This window comes from Rhinopithecus bieti, unplaced genomic scaffold, assembly GCF_001698545.2.
Source record: "Rhinopithecus bieti isolate Rb0 unplaced genomic scaffold, ASM169854v2 scaffold_5478, whole genome shotgun sequence".
Lineage (NCBI taxonomy): Eukaryota > Metazoa > Chordata > Mammalia > Primates > Cercopithecidae > Rhinopithecus > Rhinopithecus bieti.
The window spans coordinates 1,816,533-1,836,715 of NW_016805008.1; the positions used below are offsets into that span (position 1 = coordinate 1,816,533).

At 33.8% G+C, this 20,183-nt stretch overlaps 1 protein-coding gene across 1 annotated transcript in view; it reads right to left on the reverse strand.

Moving 5' to 3' along the window:
- The window catches only part of CIP2A (cellular inhibitor of PP2A), a 44,103-nt gene that overhangs the window by 7,213 nt on the left and 16,707 nt on the right, over positions 1 to 20,183 (reverse strand). The window contains exons 9-17 of the mRNA XM_017870874.1: positions 17,001 to 17,219; positions 15,776 to 15,935; positions 14,109 to 14,250; positions 12,966 to 13,065; positions 10,719 to 10,837; positions 8,144 to 8,339; positions 3,840 to 3,914; positions 3,643 to 3,753; positions 1,103 to 1,299 (exon numbers count right to left, since the gene is read on the reverse strand). Of these exons, the coding sequence (XP_017726363.1) occupies positions 1,103 to 1,299; positions 3,643 to 3,753; positions 3,840 to 3,914; positions 8,144 to 8,339; positions 10,719 to 10,837; positions 12,966 to 13,065; positions 14,109 to 14,250; positions 15,776 to 15,935; positions 17,001 to 17,219 (1,319 nt within the window). The remainder of the gene's footprint in view (positions 1 to 1,102; positions 1,300 to 3,642; positions 3,754 to 3,839; positions 3,915 to 8,143; positions 8,340 to 10,718; positions 10,838 to 12,965; positions 13,066 to 14,108; positions 14,251 to 15,775; positions 15,936 to 17,000; positions 17,220 to 20,183) is intronic.

Sequence of the window (20,183 nt, forward strand, 5' to 3'; positions counted from 1 at the left end):
AACAATCAGACTTTGTAAAAACTTGTTGGGGAAAATATCCTGCTAAAAAATTACTTTGTCATCATTTTCTAGATACTATTCATTTCTCACCCTTCATTATTATTGATGGGCAAATAAGCATATGTACAGTGCCAAGCAAAAAATTTCTGTACCTCTGTATTAACAGCATGAACAATCTTAAAATAAAAAGTAATAAACAAGTTCCCCCAGAGTGCTTTTACTTTTATCGGTTGGTAGAAAATACATAATTGTTCCTGGTCTTCCCTGTAATTCAGAAGTTTTACAATTGGCATAAAAAGATAAAGAGTTTATAAGGGAGGGAAAACCAATCACACTTTGTTAGTAGGCACACAAATTGGTACAGGCTGAGCAACACTAATTTGAAAATCCAAAATCAGTCTAAAATCAAAAGTACTCCAAAATATTAAACTTTTTGAGTGCTACCATTGTGTTCAAAAAGGATACTCAATCTGTATCACATTTTGGAGGAAAATTTAAAAATATCTATCAAAATATTAAATATACATACCCTTTAACTTAACAATTCACCTATGCAAACTTATTCTACAGATATAATCACACGTGTAAGTAAAACTATAATCAATGACATTAAGAGATGAGTTAAACACACCTAGATTTCCATTCTATTAGGCTGAATGATATGAAATTGCCAATATTCAACTACTTTTGATCTGCAGAAATGACCATTCAACCTAATACTAATTTGACAACTAAGTTTATTTAAAAATTATTAATGAAGTGTCTAACTATGCAGCAAGCACTCCTGCAGGCCCTAGGGATTTATCAGTAATCAAAACAGACAAACTTGTCCTTGTGGAGCTTATCTCCCAAATGACTGCTGACTGTATGAATACATAAAAGTCAATTGGAAAGACCTGTATTTTGTTTCTAACATTGATATTGAGTTTGAGGAAGCAACACTTCATTTCATAATGACTTAAGTTTCTTGCTAATTACTTACCTTATGTGTTATCAGAATACATGAAATGCTTACAAAGGATTTTCGGGTCTCAGAAAAAAAATGCTGTTTGTTCATTCTAGATTCTAACCTTACACAGAAGATTTTACTTTATTTATTTACCTCTGAAGAAGTTCCATGTAGGATTTTGTCAGTATTTCATGCTCTTCAGCCACAGACTCTAACTTCCTATTATGTTGAAAGAGATGCTCAATATCACTCTGGGCTCTTTCTGATTCAACTTGCTGTGCCTTCAGCAACACACTAAGCTCTTCATTTTTTTTCTCAACTTCTCTCAACATACTAGCAAGTGTCCGTGCCTTAAAAAAAAAAAAAAAAAGAACTTAGACTTTTCCATCATCTATATCATATGTTCAACATATACCTAGAATTTAAAAGTTTACTAAGTAACTAATAAGCTGGTATCTATTGGGTCATGCAAAGCTGTATTAATCATATATACTTAAGACTTTACTTCTAATAAGTTGGATACTGTTATGATTTTTTATTTAATACATTATCTGATAAAAACAATCTCACTATGATCAAATTAATGGAAACGGATACAACTGCCGCAACATGAAGGTAGTACTACATACAGTATTCAATTAAAAAGGTATGGTCCTCAGAGGTAGCCATTAACACTAAACTGCTAAGTGTGCACACCATCAGCATTCTCATTTCAGGTGAGAATTAGGAACAAAATCTTAACGACATCACAGATGCTTAATCAAACACTTAAAATTAAGCTAGTATAATCAAGGAATGTAACCTGTACCATAACCTGCATGCATTTATTATGTGATATGAAACACTAAAAAAGCAGAAAAGTCACTAGAATAAAAAAACTCGGTTCCCTCCAGCCCTTTGGACTTTATTTTAGAATGCTAAACAAAACCCTAAGCCCTTCTCTGTTTTTATGACTTTGTAAAGAAGCTATATCCAGTTATTTAGTACTATTTTTATAAGAAACTTTTCCAGTAACATGGATAAAATACTAAACTCTCTAATAAAATACAAGACATGTCCAACAGACAGATAATGTAAGAATGTGCTATACGAGAGGGAAAAATTATTTTAATATCACTAATGTTCTTTCTTGTAATTTGTGACAAATTCAACATACCAGTTAAGACAAATGAAACCATGTTAAAATAAGAAAAAAAGAAATAAATATGGGGAAAAAAAAGAATACCATTATTCTGAAAATACTTAAGAGGCATTTTACTAGTCACTCATTTTGATGCATCTATCAAAAGCCAGGAATACTTTATTATAATTCATTCATTATAAATAATATCAAGTTGTATAGATTCCATTTGTATGCTGGTAATTTCATATTGCTGCAGTAAGTTCACTCTTAAGGTATACATTATATATGTACACAGTACAATGCCAAATTCACTGAGCATCTATAACATGCCAAGTGCTATGCTTGGGCCTGGAGCGATAGAAGCAGTCTTTGATACCATGAGTGGTGGGATTAAAGAATTTCCACATGGTTTGAAAAATGTTATTGAGAGATAAGCATAGGTTTGATACACAGAGGAAGGATCGTCAAACATATGTGTGGGAAGGAGACCAGAGTAGGCTTCTGGGTAATGCGGGTATTTTAACTGAAATCTGAAGGATTATGAGTTAGGCAGAAGAGAGGAAAAGGTGTTCCAGACATGGTAAGTCAAGGAAAGTCGAGGAAATACCAGAATACGTCAAGTTCCAGAAAAAACAAAGTAGCCTAACATGGTTGACTGCAAAGAACGCGCAAAATGAAAGATGTGGATTGAGGACTATGTAGATTCCTTATATGCCAAACTAAAGAATTTTAATGATATTCTGAAAGCAATAGCAGCTACTGTGAAAGATACTCAGCACAAGAGGGACAGAATCATTTTACTGCCTTAGAGATCCCTGGGGGAGAGGCCAGGTGAAGGGGTAGAACCAAGGAAAGATGACTGGCTGTAGAGCAGCTGAGAAGAGGGCAGAAGACTACAGGTAGGAAGACTAATTGCTCTGCTATGATTCATACAAAAAATGAAAAGGATTCAGCCTATAAAAATAGTGGTAGAAACAGAGATATGGCAGAAAAGAGCAATATTTAGAAGGTAAAATCAACTGGACTTGGTGAATAATTATAGGAGGTAAAAACTGTGTGATTTCCAGGGTTCTTATTTGTAGAACACTAAAAACAGCAGAGGGAATACATAAGAATAATTCTAAAAAGGAAAGGGCGATTAGTTCATTATTGGTTATGTTGAGTTTGTGGTATTTGCTGCATATTTAAACGGAGCAACATACGCACCTAGTGCTCAGGAAAATGATCTGTGCTTGACATACAAAATTAGGAACATTACTATTTTGGTAACCACTGAAACCACAGAACACAAAACTGAAGGATAAAGGTTGAGAACAAAATCTTCAGAGTCCCCAATAGTTAAAGGTACAACATAAATAATATAGGAAAATAATACTAGATAGGAAAAAAAATCAGATAATGATGTAACCAAAATTAGAGGAAAGAATTTCAGGAAGAAGGAAGTAGGCATGTCAAATGCTAAGGAGAATTTACTTCAATTAGAGTAACAAATACATAACTAATATTTTGCATGTTTTACTTCATTTTTAAAATTTTCTAGAAATCAGATGTGTCTTTATATTCTACACACCTCTGTTTCAGCTTGAGTTCTTTGACAGCGATGCTGAGCAATCAGTCTATCAGCCTGTGCAAGAGCTAGAGCTTTTGTTTCCAAAAGATCTTGTAGCCTGCTTTCTTTGGACTACAAGAAAACATATCATTAATTTTCATTTTAGCAATACATCTATTAAAGCGTATTATACATCGTTAAAATAAGCTTATACTCACAGCTAATGTGGATAGTTTCATTTCATATACATCCATTATGTCAGATATTCTCACATCACAAATCTGATCCTTTACCTACATTTTAAGAGAGTAAAAAAAAAAAAATCGGAAAATTTTAATAAAATATTTTGACACAATGACAAAATAAGTGCCTACTTCAAAACTAAATCATTAAAACTTAATGATGAGTAACAAAATAAAAACAAATGCTACATCAGATAGGTCACAAATATTTCCCTTTTCTTTTTTGAGATGGGTCTCACTGTCACCCAGGTTGGAGTGAAGTGGTGTGATTGTGGCTCACTGCAACCTCTGCCTCCCGGGTTCAAGTGATTCTCCTGCCTTAGCCTGTCGAGTAGCTGAGACAACAGGCACGCGCCACCACGCCCAGCTAATTTTTTGTATTTTTAATAGAGACGAGGTTTCGCCATATTGCACAGGCTGGAATTGAACTCCTCAGCTCAGGCAATCTGCCCACCTCGGCCTCCCAAAATGCTGCGATTACAGGTGTAAGCCACCGCACCCAGCAAAATGTTGAAATTTTGACTGATTTTTCTTCATTTCCAAATTTTCCAGAATATTGTTATTTTTTATATCAAAAAATAAGCTTTCAATAGTGAAATCTGTACCTAACAGTGTTTAGATACACGTTATAATAGGGGCTGACATGTAGCTAATATGTACCAGGTTATAATTGCTATTTTCACTCACCACCATTCCAGACTGAAGTTTCTCTATTAATTCTTCAATATTCAATCCAGGAACACCATCTTTCAAATGAGGAGGAGTTAAACACTTTACTGATGTAGGAAAACTGTGATTTGATGATTGCCAGGGCATTTTCTGGGTATATGTTCTGTTTCCTGTTGTCTATAGGCATTATTTGCTGCTATACTTTCTCCAAGTCTGAATGGGAGTCAAAGAAAGTAAAAAAATATATATGAAAATAGAAAAAAAAGGCAGACTTAGTGTAGAATTAGGGAATCTTTAAGAATGGGTCCTTTTTTTGAATAGATGTCTTCAAATAATCTTGGAGACCATGATGAAATGAAGTCTTCAGAAATATTCCAAATTTTCCAGAGCATCTACTTTTCTGTTGCTAACCCTTTATAATGACAGCTTCACTTCTGGTTTGGAGGCATTGTAAGACTAGTTTATGAGTGTGGATTATCTGTAATAAGTACAAAGTTATTGGTACTGGTCAGAATAATGTTCTTATCATGGGGATATCACCTGGCCTTTACATCCTTAGTCCTTTACCTTTCTCACTCAGTACATACTTTTCACCAACCTGACTTCCATTCTAGCCCTTTAAAATCCTCTCTTTCTCCTACCCCAGGCCTTCATATGAGCTGTTCCTTTACCTGGAACACGCTTTCTACCACATTTACATAGGGCTGGCTCCTTCTTATCATCAGGTCTTAGTTCAAATTCACCTCTTCAGAGAGGCATTCATTAATGTCCTATATAATACTATTATTAACCACCCATCCTCTCCATAGTGAAGTGAAAAAAATATTTTTTTCACTTATCTCTTAACTAAAGTACAAACTGCATGATGGCAGGCACTCAGTCTAATTTACCATAGGCTGGGCATGGTGGCTCACACCTATAATCCCAGCACTTTGGGAGGATCACTTGAGTCCAAGAGTTCAAGACAAGCCTGGGCAACATGGTGAGACCCTACCTCTACAAAAAATAAATATATTAGGCAGGTGTGGTGGCACACGCCTGTGGTCCCAGCTACTCAGGGGTTAAGTAGGGAGTATCACTTGAGTCCTAGAGGTCGAAGCTGCAGTAACTCATGATCACACCACTGCACCCCAGGCTGGGTGATAGAGTGAGACCCTGTCTCGAAAACAAACAAGTAAATACACACAAAAAAACTCCTACCTACCAATGCATCCATAATATACATTCAGCTTATTAAACTGCCCAAGATAATGTCAAATAAGGGCACTAAATAGTAAGCATAAAATGGACACCTGAGATAATGCTCAAAGAGAAAGTTATATACAACACAAATAGGATAGGGAATGCCAAGACACAGTGAAAATGGTGGGAAGGCCTCATATACAGAGGCAGAGGATAAGACTCCCATGTTCAGTGAGGCTGCAAATTTCCCCTTTGAAGCTTTTGAGGTTTTGTTTCATGTCAGATTACCAGTTTATGCAAGTAGGCCATCACAAAATAGAGCAGCTTTACAGACCACTTTTAACTTGTAACTTGAAAAGCTTCCTATGTATTTTGTTGTTGCTGTTAAAAAAATTTATTATAAAATTAAGGGAATTTTGGTTACATGTTCTCTAGGTCTTACATCCCATACTTTAACTCTTAAGGTATGATGACCTAAATTGCTAATTCTGAAAAGTGGAATTGCTAAATCAGTGAATAGCATATAGCATGGACCAGCACACTTTTCTTATAGGTCAACAGTAAGTATTTTAGATTACTCAATTCTGCTTTTACAGAGTGAAAGCAACATAGACAGAGTATAAAATGAGTGGGTGTGGCCATATTCCAATAAAACTATTTACAAAACAGGTGCCTGCCCACTGGCCAGTTTGCTGACCCTGGTATATAGGGAGTATCTTACCTGTTTATCAACTGCTTCAAATTATTCAAATCATTTTACAAATTTGTATGTATAAATGACTTAAAAAAAGTTTTAAACCAGACTCCTAATAGACATTTAGTTGAGAGAGACCTGAAACCTGAATTTTTTTCCAACATAATTGCAAATACTCTTATTGCTTGAAATTAACAAGTATAGTAGAAAATTTTGCCCGGTAGTCATTTTCCACTTTCTGATAAACGCTCAGATTTTTTTCTTTAGGAACTCTCCTATTCTCCTATCCCAAGTAACTTTTAGTCCACATCGTTCTCATTGATGATCCGGGACTGGTCAATGACTAATGCTTAGACCTTTTCCTTAAACAGTCGGGAAGGAAAAGCTCTTTCTATGGAGGAACTAAACTGGGAGGATGTAAGCTTAGAGTGCCCAGAAGTTATCATCAAAAGAAGTGGCTAGAGACACAGAGGGATGGTACCTGAAGAACATTTAACTGCCTGGATCTAGCTTTTCCCTGAGTGAGCATACATCTGAACTTCTCATTTATAAGAATCAAACATTTTAGAAATCATTTGAAAATTATTATTACAATGAAGTCTTCAATTCACTAATTTGCTTGTCTATCTATACTGAGGACTAAAGAAACATAGCAGGGTATTCCAACACCACAAGAGGTAACAATGCAAATGATTACAACTCACACTAAAGCAGGAAAATCTGGCAGTGGAGCAGCTTCCAATAATATTCTCAGTCCAGACTGTACTTGTTCTCTATTATCTGACGTTAAAGCAAAAGCCAAAGGAGTAATCAAACGTGGGTCCTAAATAAATCAGACACCAAAAAAGAAGAAGCAGAAAGAGAATAAACGATGTCAGCTCTTTTAGATATGAGGTGAGTAAATATATCTAAATCTTAATTCTAGGCAAATTCTAAAATGTTTCTAACGTTTGAATATATTACAGTCTATATTATAATATAGTTTGAATATATTATACCTTGTTAAAGCTGTTTACACTGCCATGTAATCGATATAAACACTAGTTTAAAAAAAACCTGGCAAAGGTTTTGAATGCTTTCAAATGTGCCTATAAAATTATAACTTAAATATTTTCATGGATTAAAAAACCCACAACTGACTGATGTGTAGAATTAATGTTTTTTCCAAGCTATCATTTAAAAGAAAAAAATGGCCAATCACTTCCAAATTAAGACCATAAAATAAAAAGTAAAATTCAAATTAAATTAGAACATTTAAATTTAAAGAACAAAAAAACACTTACTTCAATCATTCATGTCAGTAAATATTTTAATTAGTATCGTAAGTCCCAAATCATCAACATGTATCTAAAACGTCTGCGACCAGAAGTGTTTCAAATTTCTGATTTTTTTTCAGATTTTAGAATATTTATATATACTTACTGGTTGGGCATCCCTAATTCAAAAATCCAAAATGCTTCAGTGAGCATTTCCTTTGAGTATCACCTTTGAGCCTCATTTTGGTACTTAAAANAAATGCTGCGATTACAGGTGTAAGCCACCGCACCCAGCAAAATGTTGAAATTTTGACTGATTTTTCTTCATTTCCAAATTTTCCAGAATATTGTTATTTTTTATATCAAAAAATAAGCTTTCAATAGTGAAATCTGTACCTAACAGTGTTTAGATACACGTTATAATAGGGGCTGACATGTAGCTAATATGTACCAGGTTATAATTGCTATTTTTCACTCACCACCATTCCAGACTGAAGTTTCTCTATTAATTCTTCAATATTCAATCCAGGAACACCATCTTTCAAATGAGGAGGAGTTAAACACTTTACTGATGTAGGAAAACTGTGATTTGATGATTGCCAGGGCATTTTTCTGGGTATATGTTCTGTTTCCTGTTGTCTATAGGCATTATTTGCTGCTATACTTTCTCCAAGTCTGAATGGGAGTCAAAGAAAGTAAAAAAATATATATGAAAATAGAAAAAAAAGGCAGACTTAGTGTAGAATTAGGGAATCTTTAAGAATGGGTCCTTTTTTTGAATAGATGTCTTCAAATAATCTTGGAGACCATGATGAAATGAAGTCTTCAGAAATATTCCAAATTTTCCAGAGCATCTACTTTTCTGTTGCTAACCCTTTATAATGACAGCTTCACTTCTGGTTTGGAGGCATTGTAAGACTAGTTTATGAGTGTGGATTATCTGTAATAAGTACAAAGTTATTGGTACTGGTCAGAATAATGTTCTTATCATGGGGGATATCACCTGGCCTTTACATCCTTAGTCCTTTACCTTTCTCACTCAGTACATACTTTTCACCAACCTGACTTCCATTCTAGCCCTTTAAAATCCTCTCTTTCTCCTACCCCAGGCCTTCATATGAGCTGTTCCTTTACCTGGAACACGCTTTCTACCACATTTACATAGGGCTGGCTCCTTCTTATCATCAGGTCTTAGTTCAAATTCACCTCTTCAGAGAGGCATTCATTAATGTCCTATATAATACTATTATTAACCACCCATCCTCTCCATAGTGAAGTGAAAAAAATATTTTTTTCACTTATCTCTTAACTAAAGTACAAACTGCATGATGGCAGGCACTCAGTCTAATTTACCATAGGCTGGGCATGGTGGCTCACACCTATAATCCCAGCACTTTGGGAGGATCACTTGAGTCCAAGAGTTCAAGACAAGCCTGGGCAACATGGTGAGACCCTACCTCTACAAAAAATAAATATATTAGGCAGGTGTGGTGGCACACGCCTGTGGTCCCAGCTACTCAGGGGGTTAAGTAGGGAGTATCACTTGAGTCCTAGAGGTCGAAGCTGCAGTAACTCATGATCACACCACTGCACCCCAGGCTGGGTGATAGAGTGAGACCCTGTCTCGAAAACAAACAAGTAAATACACACAAAAAAACTCCTACCTACCAATGCATCCATAATATACATTCAGCTTATTAAACTGCCCAAGATAATGTCAAATAAGGGCACTAAATAGTAAGCATAAAATGGACACCTGAGATAATGCTCAAAGAGAAAGTTATATACAACACAAATAGGATAGGGAATGCCAAGACACAGTGAAAATGGTGGGAAGGCCTCATATACAGAGGCAGAGGATAAGACTCCCATGTTCAGTGAGGCTGCAAATTTCCCCTTTGAAGCTTTTGAGGTTTTGTTTCATGTCAGATTACCAGTTTATGCAAGTAGGCCATCACAAAATAGAGCAGCTTTACAGACCACTTTTAACTTGTAACTTGAAAAGCTTCCTATGTATTTTTGTTGTTGCTGTTAAAAAAATTTATTATAAAATTAAGGGAATTTTGGTTACATGTTCTCTAGGTCTTACATCCCATACTTTAACTCTTAAGGTATGATGACCTAAATTGCTAATTCTGAAAAGTGGAATTGCTAAATCAGTGAATAGCATATAGCATGGACCAGCACACTTTTTCTTATAGGTCAACAGTAAGTATTTTAGATTACTCAATTCTGCTTTTACAGAGTGAAAGCAACATAGACAGAGTATAAAAATGAGTGGGTGTGGCCATATTCCAATAAAACTATTTACAAAAACAGGTGCCTGCCCACTGGCCAGTTTGCTGACCCTGGTATATAGGGAGTATCTTACCTGTTTATCAACTGCTTCAAATTATTCAAATCATTTTTACAAATTTGTATGTATAAATGACTTAAAAAAAGTTTTTAAACCAGACTCCTAATAGACATTTAGTTGAGAGAGACCTGAAACCTGAATTTTTTTCCAACATAATTGCAAATACTCTTATTGCTTGAAATTAACAAGTATAGTAGAAAATTTTGCCCGGTAGTCATTTTTCCACTTTCTGATAAACGCTCAGATTTTTTTCTTTAGGAACTCTCCTATTCTCCTATCCCAAGTAACTTTTAGTCCACATCGTTCTCATTGATGATCCGGGACTGGTCAATGACTAATGCTTAGACCTTTTCCTTAAACAGTCGGGAAGGAAAAGCTCTTTCTATGGAGGAACTAAACTGGGAGGATGTAAGCTTAGAGTGCCCAGAAGTTATCATCAAAAAGAAGTGGCTAGAGACACAGAGGGATGGTACCTGAAGAACATTTAACTGCCTGGATCTAGCTTTTCCCTGAGTGAGCATACATCTGAACTTCTCATTTATAAGAATCAAACATTTTTAGAAATCATTTGAAAAATTATTATTACAATGAAGTCTTCAATTCACTAATTTGCTTGTCTATCTATACTGAGGACTAAAGAAACATAGCAGGGTATTCCAACACCACAAGAGGTAACAATGCAAATGATTACAACTCACACTAAAGCAGGAAAATCTGGCAGTGGAGCAGCTTCCAATAATATTCTCAGTCCAGACTGTACTTGTTCTCTATTATCTGACGTTAAAGCAAAAGCCAAAGGAGTAATCAAACGTGGGTCCTAAATAAATCAGACACCAAAAAAGAAGAAGCAGAAAGAGAATAAACGATGTCAGCTCTTTTAGATATGAGGTGAGTAAATATATCTAAATCTTAATTCTAGGCAAATTCTAAAATGTTTCTAACGTTTGAATATATTACAGTCTATATTATAATATAGTTTGAATATATTATACCTTGTTAAAGCTGTTTACACTGCCATGTAATCGATATAAACACTAGTTTAAAAAAAACCTGGCAAAGGTTTTGAATGCTTTCAAATGTGCCTATAAAAATTATAACTTAAATATTTTCATGGATTAAAAAACCCACAACTGACTGATGTGTAGAATTAATGTTTTTTCCAAGCTATCATTTAAAAGAAAAAAATGGCCAATCACTTCCAAATTAAGACCATAAAATAAAAAGTAAAATTCAAATTAAATTAGAACATTTAAATTTAAAGAACAAAAAAACACTTACTTCAATCATTCATGTCAGTAAATATTTTAATTAGTATCGTAAGTCCCAAATCATCAACATGTATCTAAAACGTCTGCGACCAGAAGTGTTTCAAATTTCTGATTTTTTTTCAGATTTTAGAATATTTATATATACTTACTGGTTGGGCATCCCTAATTCAAAAATCCAAAATGCTTCAGTGAGCATTTCCTTTGAGTATCACCTTTGAGCCTCATTTTGGTACTTAAAACATTTTGTTTTTTGGAGCATTTCAGATTTTCAAATTAGGGATGCTCAACCTGTATTATGAAAAACATATCTTAAATAATGGACAAAACATCAGTTTGACTCCTTTAAAAAATACATTGAGATATTAGTGAAGAAAATGTTAAAATAGAAATCCCTCATAATTAAAATGTTGAGTACCTTGTAGGTACTGGAGCATAATCCAATGTCATAGAACTGTGATAAGAGCAGAGCTTTATCTCCAAAACACTCAATGGCAAGCCTCATTATTTCCAGTTCGTAGTCGAGGAAATTGAAGTTGAGAGAGGTGAAATAACTTACTCAAGTCTCTGCTAAGAACTAGTAGAGTCAACATTTGAACTCAGTCCCTTAAACATGTTCTCAAAACATACCAGTGGTCCCTGCCTAAGGTTTCAATTTTGGCTTCTACACTGTCTACACAGTCACTAGAGCCATCTCTGTTAAGCTACTATAGTAACTTAATTCACACATTTTTGTTAAACATCTGTTGTAAAGGTAGGTGTTGTAGATATCAAGGTAGATATTATTACACAAAGTTTTTAAGAGGCCAATGTTTTGGACTAGTCTCCTACACTATGCTTTAGCAGACCAGACCAAATCAGAAAGGAGTCACTTGGATGAGTGCCATGTAATCAAACTGCACTTTGAAATGGGCCAGTTTTCCCAAAAACCAGGAGATTTCAGTCAACCTGAGTCAGTGTAATAAGGAATCCCCGTTTATTATAACTCTATAAGAAAAGTAACTTTGAAATGACCAATCTGCTTTCAGTTCCCTATTTGTGCTTTCTTCAGCCTTTTTTGGGTCCACAAAGTCAACTTTCTCTGCTTAGCTCAGGGGAATGATTCATTCTATTCTATAGAATGAGGTTGCCAAATTCTAGAATCACAAATAAAAGTCAGTTAGAACTTTGAACTAAATTTGTTGTACTTTGTCTTTTGATAACATCTAGAGATCTTATTCAGCTACTATCATCATTGAAATTCATGACTTAGCTATTTTCTGCACAGCCCTTCTAATTATCATAATCAAGTCCTTTTCTTCCAGCTGTCTCCCTATCCCCTTAATACCCTACATCAACCCTAACCAAAAACAAAAACCCTAAAACAAATACCACTCTTCCTCCAACGCCAACAGAAACAAATGAAGATGTACAACACAAGAAAGGAAAAGGCTGAGGAAGCAGCACTATTGTGAACATTCTCTACATTAGTGTCATGAGCACGTATGTTCAATTCCTGTGAAAGTATATAAAATAACTGTGCAGTGAGACTATTATAACTGCTTAAGACAACAACTTTAAACTTTCTTCTCATTGCCAATGCAGAGTTATCTTCTAAAGATTAAGAACATTAAAACAGAAACTTATATTAGGACCATTTTTGTATGAATAAACTTCAATGTTTGAAGAGTTTAAACTCACCTGAAGGATTTTGTAGAAGCTTACTTCCATACCAGGAACCAAAGGTTTAAGTTTGTTAATCAAATCAAGAGTTTTCAAAATTACATCAGCAGCAAGTTTGCTTTAAAGATAAGTCATATTTAAATTAGTAATTGAAAATTTCTTAGAGCTTGTTTCTGTCCAAAATTCTAAAGAAAATGAAAATCCAACACTTTTGTTTTAAAATTCAAGATGATAAAGTCCTGTATCTATTGAGAAGTAAAAATCTCAAAGCAATCAACATTCTTATAACTCAAGACCCAAAGAGAGCAAACTGGCATTAATAGCCTTAGTTTAGACAGTGTTTCTTTTACTACCAACATGCTTCAACTTTCTGTTTCAAGTAAGTAGTAGTTTTGAAATACAGTCCATTTAATTCTTAGCTTTGTCACTACAGTATCAACAATAGACGGTAACCTTAGGCAATATAGAATATCTAATATGTAATGAATGAATTATACTAGGTCATGTTCTGAGTTTTGTACCTCAAAGGAGTATACAAATATAAAAATAGATAATTCTTACTCTAAAGGTACACAATTAGTGACAATTGTGATATTTGTGGAAACAGAAACAAATCATAGTGTCTAGCACTTAGTAGGTCCTCAATAAAGATTTATTAGATGGACTTAATTCATGGTGGGGTATAAAATAATATCTTATTACCATCAGTGAAAAATCCACCTTTAACCATAATTCCTGACCTGCTAAGGAAGGAGAATTGACTGTTATTAAAAAACCTTCAGCAGTGACTGATTTCCTTGTAATAAAACGACCCTTCTGTTTTTTCATGCTTTTCATTTAAAAAAGTAAAATTATAGTTAATTACTGAGGCAATGTCAAAAAGGAGCTCCAGAAATGTTCAGAACCCTTAGATAATTACAGTAAGTTAAAACAAGACAAAACAAACCTAAACAATAAAAAACAACAAATTTAACATTTCTTCAAAAAGCACACAATGTACAAATTGAATGAATTTACAAAAAATTCATTATGAAAATATATTTGTTAATCTGTTATACCTTAAGTTATAACCAAAGGATGGTCCTCCAAAAGGATGAGAATCACCACATCTTTTGATCTTTTACTGCCTTGCCATTTTGTCATTAGAGTTCATATACTCACCATAATTCTGAATCTGCAACCTTTGTTCCAAACCCCAGGCCAATCTTGCCATATGTAAACTGTTGTTCTATAAGAGTGGTACACTTGACAGTTGTCAGGATTTTTGCAATGTGCATTTTTAGTGTATCATCTCCACAGAGAGGTAAGTTTTGTTAAGACATACAACAAAAAAATTCTCACTTTATGTGTAAAAGGTAACATTCAGGATGATTTCACACAAATTATATCATCACTGTTGTCCAGTATAACTATTGTTAAATTAGCTCAATGACAGACAAGGAATCTGAAACTCACACAATTTAAATGAGTAGTAAGTGTTAAGAGATGGACTGGCACCAAAAGTTTCTGACTCAATGGTTAAAACAGCGAGGATATCTCTCCATTGGATGTGTTTTTTGTTAGCAAGAATCTCAACGGTTCAATAAATATTTATTGAATAAGGGGAAGCTGTTTTGTCATATTTGTATATTATAAGTTAATGTAAATAGCAGCTATTTAAAAAGGACCAAGTTGTGGTCTAATTCAATGAGAAGGCCCCACTTTAATAATTATAAATATCTCTAAGGTCAATCAATCATGTATCCCTACTGCAGTGGTTCTCAACTTTGGCTGCATGTTAGAATTACCTGGGTAGTTTAAACAATCACAAACAAGCCAACACGCAAACACACACCACCTAATGATTTCAGAGTTTCACATCACTCCACTTAAATCAGAATCTCTTGAAGTAAGGTTCTGCATCAATTTTCTTTTTTTTTTTATTAACATGTTCTCCAGGTGATTTTAGGTAGGAAATCAGGGTTGAGAATCATGGCTTTAAAGGAAAAAAATTAAGGAGCAGTACCTTAGAAGAGGATATTAAACAAGGTTGAGTTTGCTCTAGGACAGAGTAGAACATATTCTTGTTGCGCTGAGATACAAGGAAACCTGACTAGATACATTTAAGAGATCTGGTTGAGATACAGTGGCTCTTTACTCATAGTACAAAAGTATTAATGAAATATTTTAAAATTGGGACTTGGACTTCTTAGCAACTCAGAATTAGTTGGTCTATGAAAAAGTAAACACAAGAAAGACTTAGAAAATCAGTATATAGAAGTTAAGCAGTGAAACTAATTGTTCAAATTCTTTTTAAATGAATGAATTTGTGCTGATATACTTGTCTTTTCTTACAACCATTATTAAAGCAATTATGAAGGCTTTATTTTGAAAACATAAGGTAAAACAACTGAGCTAAAATCATGACAACTCTATCAGTATTTCTTTATCCACGAATACACATCACCAAAAAAATGGCACTACTAATCGTCCAGGGGAGATAATTAGCATTAGGCAGAAAACAGTAACAAGGAGTAACAGAATAGTTATTTTAAAATTTACCACCAAATGTCAAATTGTGATATAAATGTTAAAATAAAGCTTCAACAGCATTTTAAAAAATGTACCTTAGCTTAAAAGTTTCACATAGAAAAATAAGGAAAAAAAATCATGGATCTTCTTCAGACTCATTGAGAATTTTTTCTACAGTTCAAATTTTAGTTCAATAATTCTAGATAAATAGCATAAAGTGACAAATTACAAATAAAGACAAAATGCAGTGAATGCAATACTAGAAAAAAAAGAATGGTTAGTTATATAGTTTTCATGTTGATAACAGTAAAGGATATTTAACAAAACTTCAATGGCCTTGGCAATCCTTTCACATTTTTTTCTTATTAAAGCCTCATCCAGATTTTGTTCTGTGAACTGAAGTTGATCAAGGATTGTCGGCAGCAGAAGGGTGACAAAACGATCAGCCGAGGAACAGTTAGCAGCATCTATAACATCCTGGAGAATTATCCATCACAAATGATTAAAAACAAAAATGGAATATACAATACAGAAATAGTCATCACTGAACTTTAACACTCTCTTTAAATTTTTTATATTTCCTTCAATATGCCATTGACTTAAGTCTTCTGTGAATAAATTTTTATTTAAAATTTATACTTTTATTCAGTTTTGAGGGTTATGGTTTTTTCTCAAATTAGACAGTAAGGTTTTACAAATAAGACTTTCTTAAACAGACTTTGTGATTTAAAAATTATTCTAAACTAAAAGTATTTACTGAAAACAAATATCCTGAATCTGCTAAAATTATAATAATTAAATAATAGACACTGCTCTTAATAGTTTATAACCACAAATAATTTCCATCAAGATCCTCAAAGGGCTTTTTAAATGTTAAAACTGATTGTTAAATAATCAAGACCAAGATAAAATAGAAAATTTTGTGCGTAACTCTTAATGAACATATTTAATCACTTCATACACATATTTGTATATAAGATCCAGTCATGCGAAGGGAAATACTTTCAGGAGATATTGGGTTAGACAGAATGGATTTATAAACACAGAGAATAGCAGAGAATACTAAATTGCCCAGATAGTAAGATCTACCAGAATGTGGAGTTTTGTCTGTATCTTAAGTGCCTAGCACATTATCTGGCATGCTCGACTCCATTTCACTGACTGAATCCAATATGCCTCTATTATCCACTCAATGGCCTAATAAATAGTAATAATAATCCATGCAACGGCATCTATTGCAATGGAGAGACAATGTAACTATTCCAAGTAGTCATGCAACAAATTATATAAATCTTTTTAATATCTTTACTTATTACACTGAAATGAGCACTATATATATATAAACTATTCAGTGAAAAAAAAAGAAAACACGAATATATATGACTGGTAGAAAAAAACTTAGTGTGTCTAGTATGACTGTTAGTAATTGAGATGTTTTCCTCAAGTGTATGAACTGGAAGTTTACTAAGCATGTTTTTGAAGACAAATTGTTAATTGAGAGTCACAAAAGTAGAAAAGTCAATCTGTCAGTCATCCTATTACCTCAAATATTTCCTTGAACAACTCCAATGCTAAAACAGAACAGTTTTCTGATCCGTCCAAAGGCTGGCTTAACCAGCGCAGTAAAGCCACAGTAGGTTCTAAACATTTAGTATGGCTTCCCAGAGTGGCGCTGCCAGGTGGAGACTGTTCAAACATCATTTGAGTGAGCACATGGCGCAGCTGAGTCACTGAACAGAAGGCAAGAAGTAATTCTAAAACCTGTGCAATATAAAGTCTTCATTAAATATCAATTTCATTAGACTTTAATATACAAAGCAAGTGTATGATGAAGCTGAAAATGTTACATATTTTAAAGAAAATATTCTAAAACAAAACTTAAAAGTTTTTTCTTTCAATATTATGTTTCAAATGTGTGACTAGATTCCAGAAGGTTACAAAATAAACTTATTAATGGTGCTTACTCCTGATAAGCAGGACTGAGAACCTCAGAGGAAAGGTCAACTTCAACTAATTTTAAACTCCTCCCACTCCTTCCATAGTACTTAAATTATTTTTAAACACAAACCTGTTTTGTTTATAAATGACCAAAAAAACCCTAAAAAATAAAATTAGAATTAACAATACTTGTTATAATCCTAAAATTCAATAACTGCTATAAAGGATACTGCAGCATAGAATATAAAACCTTCAGGATGGTTATTTCCACACTGTTTGCATACTGTTGGCATTATGATCCTTAGCTCTCCTACTGTACCCCATTTTTCCTCTACTTCATAAACTGGGCCTTATACCATAACATCCACCATCAATCTGTTTATTAGATGTTAAGATAAATTCCACCTCATTTCACATACTACCAATCTATCACTAAAAAAAAAATTTTTCTTAAGATCTCCTTGCCTCTCTACTTATTTCCAACTTTTTAAAAGTCTGTTTCTTACAAATGATATATAATTGGGATTTGTGTTTTAATCAACTTGATAGCATCTGAATTTAAGAGAATCCAGTCCATTAGCATTTACTGTAACAAATGATAATCTTTAATAAATATAAACTGTAGTACAGTCATGTGTCACTTAGTGATGCATATGTTGCTTAATGCATCATTAATTTTGTTGTGTAAACATCATGAGTGTACTTACACAAACCTAGATGGTAGAGTCTACTATGTCCCTTTATTGCCCAGGGCTACAAACCTGTACAGAATATTACTGTACTAAATACTGCAGGCAACTATAACACAATTGTAAGTACTTGTGTATCTAAACATAGAAAAATATGGTATAAAAGATTAAAAACGGTACACCCATATAGGACACTTGCAGGACTGGAAGTTGCTCTGGGTGAGTTAATGACTGAGTGAACATAAAGGCCTAGCACATTACTGTATATTGCTGTAGACTTCATAAAGACTGTATGCTTAAGTCATACTATTTTAAAAAATTTCTCTAATAAATTAATTTTAGCCTACCATAACTTTTTAACTTTATAAACGTGTCCATTTATAAAGTTTTGACTCTTTTTTTGTAGTAAGAGAAACACACTGTACAGTTATATAAAATACTTTATTTACATCTGTATTCTACCAGTTGTTTTCTATTTTTAAAATGTTGGTTTTTTTCTTTTGAAACTTTTTTTGTTAAAAACAAAGACACAAACACATACATCAGCCCAGGTCTACACAGGGCCAGGGTAATTAATACCACTTCCACCTCCACATATTGTCCCACTGGAAGGTCTTCAGGGGCAATAACACACAGGGAGTTGTCATCTCTAATAACAACAATACCTTCTTCGGGAATACCTCCTGAAAGACCTGCCTGGCTGTTTTACAGTTAACTTTTTATAAGTAGAAGCACACTCTAAAATAACAAAGAATAAGTGGTAACACCCTTATCAAAATACTATGTACAGTACACAATCTTAATTTGTGCTATACTTTTATACAGCTGGCAGTTCAGTAGGTTTGTTTACACCAGCATCACCACAAACACATGTAATGCATTGCACCACCATGTTAGAATGGCCATAATGTCATAGACAATAAGAAGTCTTTGTCTGTCACTGACTAAAACGTCATTACATAATGTATATTTATTTTTGAATAGGCAATACATTCACCTGGTTCAAAAGACAAACCCTGTAGGCAAGTAATGTTACCAATTGTTTGTGTATCTTACCAGATGTCTGTTATAAACATACAAGCAGATAGCTTTCCATGTACGCTAGTTTTCTTTTAATGCACACATATAAAAGTAAAAAAACTAATTACTAGTACAGAGTTAGATGACTTTCCCAAAATGAACATATTCCCCTGTTGATGGCATTTGGGTTATCATTGTTAGCTATTAGGAGCAGTACTACATTTTGCACACATGTATACAATTCTTTGTGATAAATATCTGTAAGTGAGATTTCTGGGTCATAGTTTATACATATGTCCAGTATTAACAGATACCAGTTTTCATAATTGGTTGTACCATGAGTACTAAATGAGAGGTATGGTATGTTTGCTATTTTCCTAATTTTTCATTTTAATCAACTGGTGGGTGTCAGATGGTATCATACTACCGTTTAAATCTGCATTTCCCTGAAGATTGATAAAGTGGTACAATCACTTCATGTTTATTGACCAATTCAACTTTTTTGCTCAAGTATCTATTGGGCTCTGTTTTTTCTGATATATACATACAACGTAGAAAAATAATATATTTTGGATAAGAGTTCTTTGTTAGATATATGCATTGTAGTTATCTATTCCCGTTCTTTGACTTTTCATTCTTTTATTAGTGGTCTCTTCATGAATAGAAACTTAATTTTAATGTAGCCCAACTTATCGACTTTTCTACTGCATAGTTAGTGCTTTTGTTTCCCGTTTAAGAAAACCATTGTCTACCCCAAGGCCATGAGGATACTTTTTTAGGTGTTTCTTCTAAAACCTTCATTATTTTTCCTTTTCACATTTAAATCTACAACCTGGTCTTATACTGATTTTTGCATTTGGTATGAGGTAGGGGTCAAGATTCAGTTTTCCCCATATGTATATTCAATTGACCCAGTGTCATTTATCGAAATGACCATACTTTCAAGACTCTACTGTTGTCAATCAGGAGACCATATGCTGTGAATTTGGTTCTGTTCCATTCTGTCCCACTGGGCTATCATTATGACAAAATATTGCACTGTCTTTAGACTAATCCCCTAAGCACCTGACATTTTAAA